The 1216-nt window shown below is 45.0% G+C and overlaps 1 protein-coding gene across 1 annotated transcript; it reads left to right on the plus strand.

Annotated features, from left to right (window-relative positions):
- The first annotated feature begins 356 nt into the window (after nt 1–356).
- Nucleotides 357–959, plus strand: LOC143593396 (uncharacterized). Its single transcript, XM_077073040.1, has one exon. The coding sequence runs from the start codon at nt 357–359 to the stop codon at nt 957–959; it is 603 nt and encodes a 200-aa protein (XP_076929155.1).
- The last annotated feature ends 257 nt before the right edge of the window (nt 960–1216 follow it).

Here is a 1216-nt window from a genome sequence, read left to right on the forward strand (position 1 = left end):
AAATTTCTTGGTGTAATCGTCACTGGTGCGGGATTCAAGGCTAATCTGGATAAAATCCAAGCCGTAGCCCGCATGCCTTCTCCTTCCTCCCTCAAAGAGGTTCAGACACTTAATGGTCGATTGGTTGCCCTGAATCGCTTTTTGGCGAATCATGCAACTAAATCCTATCCGTTCATCTCAACATTGAGAAATTTCCTAATAAAGGCACACTTTAAATGGACGGCGGAAGCTAAGCATGCATTTTTAGAAGTCAAGAAATTCCTAATGGAGTTACCTACGTTGACAGCACCTCATGCGGAGAACCTTTGACGTTATACTTGTCAGCATCGGACATTTCCATTGGGGCTGTACTCTTGATGGATAGAAAGAACGTTCAAACACCGATTTACTATGTCAGTAGGACATTGTTAGCCCCGAAGACCAGATATTCAATGCTGGAAAAACTTGTTTTAGTACTGGTCTACGCTGCCCAACGTCTCCGCAGGTACTTTCAGGGGCACCCCATCAATGTGTTAATTGGATACAAACTCAAGAACGTTCTGAGTAAGCCGGAATTGTCTGGGCGATTGGCGAAGTGGGCCATCGAGCTGGGTGAACATACGATAGAATATAAACCCAGGCCAGGAATTAAGGGGCAGGTGTTGGCGGACTTCGTCACTGAGGTCCCGCGACACAAGGATAAAGAATGTCTGATTGAGCAGCAACCCCAAGCACCTCCTGAACAAGGACAAATTTGGTCACTATTCATGGATGGGGCTTCAAGAAGCGAGGGATCTGGCGTTGGCCTCAGGCTAGTTAATCCCGAAGGCCACGAATTTACATACGCCATAAAGTTAGACTTTAAGAGTACTAATAACGAGGCGGAGTATGAAGCGTTTCTGGCGGGCCTGCGGATAGATAAAAAGCTCGGGGTGAAACACTTGGAAGCCCGCGTGGATTCCATGTTAATCACGGGATAAATCAATGGCACGTATGAAACAAAAAATGATGTAATGGCTTCATACGTGTCACAGGCAAAAGATTTGATGCTTCAGTTTTCTTCATGTAAAGTAATTCACATAAAGAGAAGCGAGAACAAATCAACGGATGCCCTTAGTAAGCTGGCTTCAACGAATTTCGAACACTTTGCTAAGGACATTCGCATTGAAATACTGGATCGCCCATCCGTCCCACAACATCAAGTTTTGGTAATTCAAACTGGAGTAGAATCTTGGAT

This window comes from Bidens hawaiensis, unplaced genomic scaffold, assembly GCF_021521415.1.
Source record: "Bidens hawaiensis isolate Kalapana, Puna unplaced genomic scaffold, B.hawaiensis_p1.1 tig00042193_1, whole genome shotgun sequence".
Classification (NCBI taxonomy): Eukaryota; Viridiplantae; Streptophyta; class Magnoliopsida; order Asterales; family Asteraceae; genus Bidens; species Bidens hawaiensis.

Bases quoted from the DNA above. Each gene is read 5' to 3' on its own strand.
- LOC143593396 (XM_077073040.1), top strand. From the start codon at position 357: ATGGATAGAAAGAACGTTCAAACACCGATTTACTATGTCAGTAGGACA.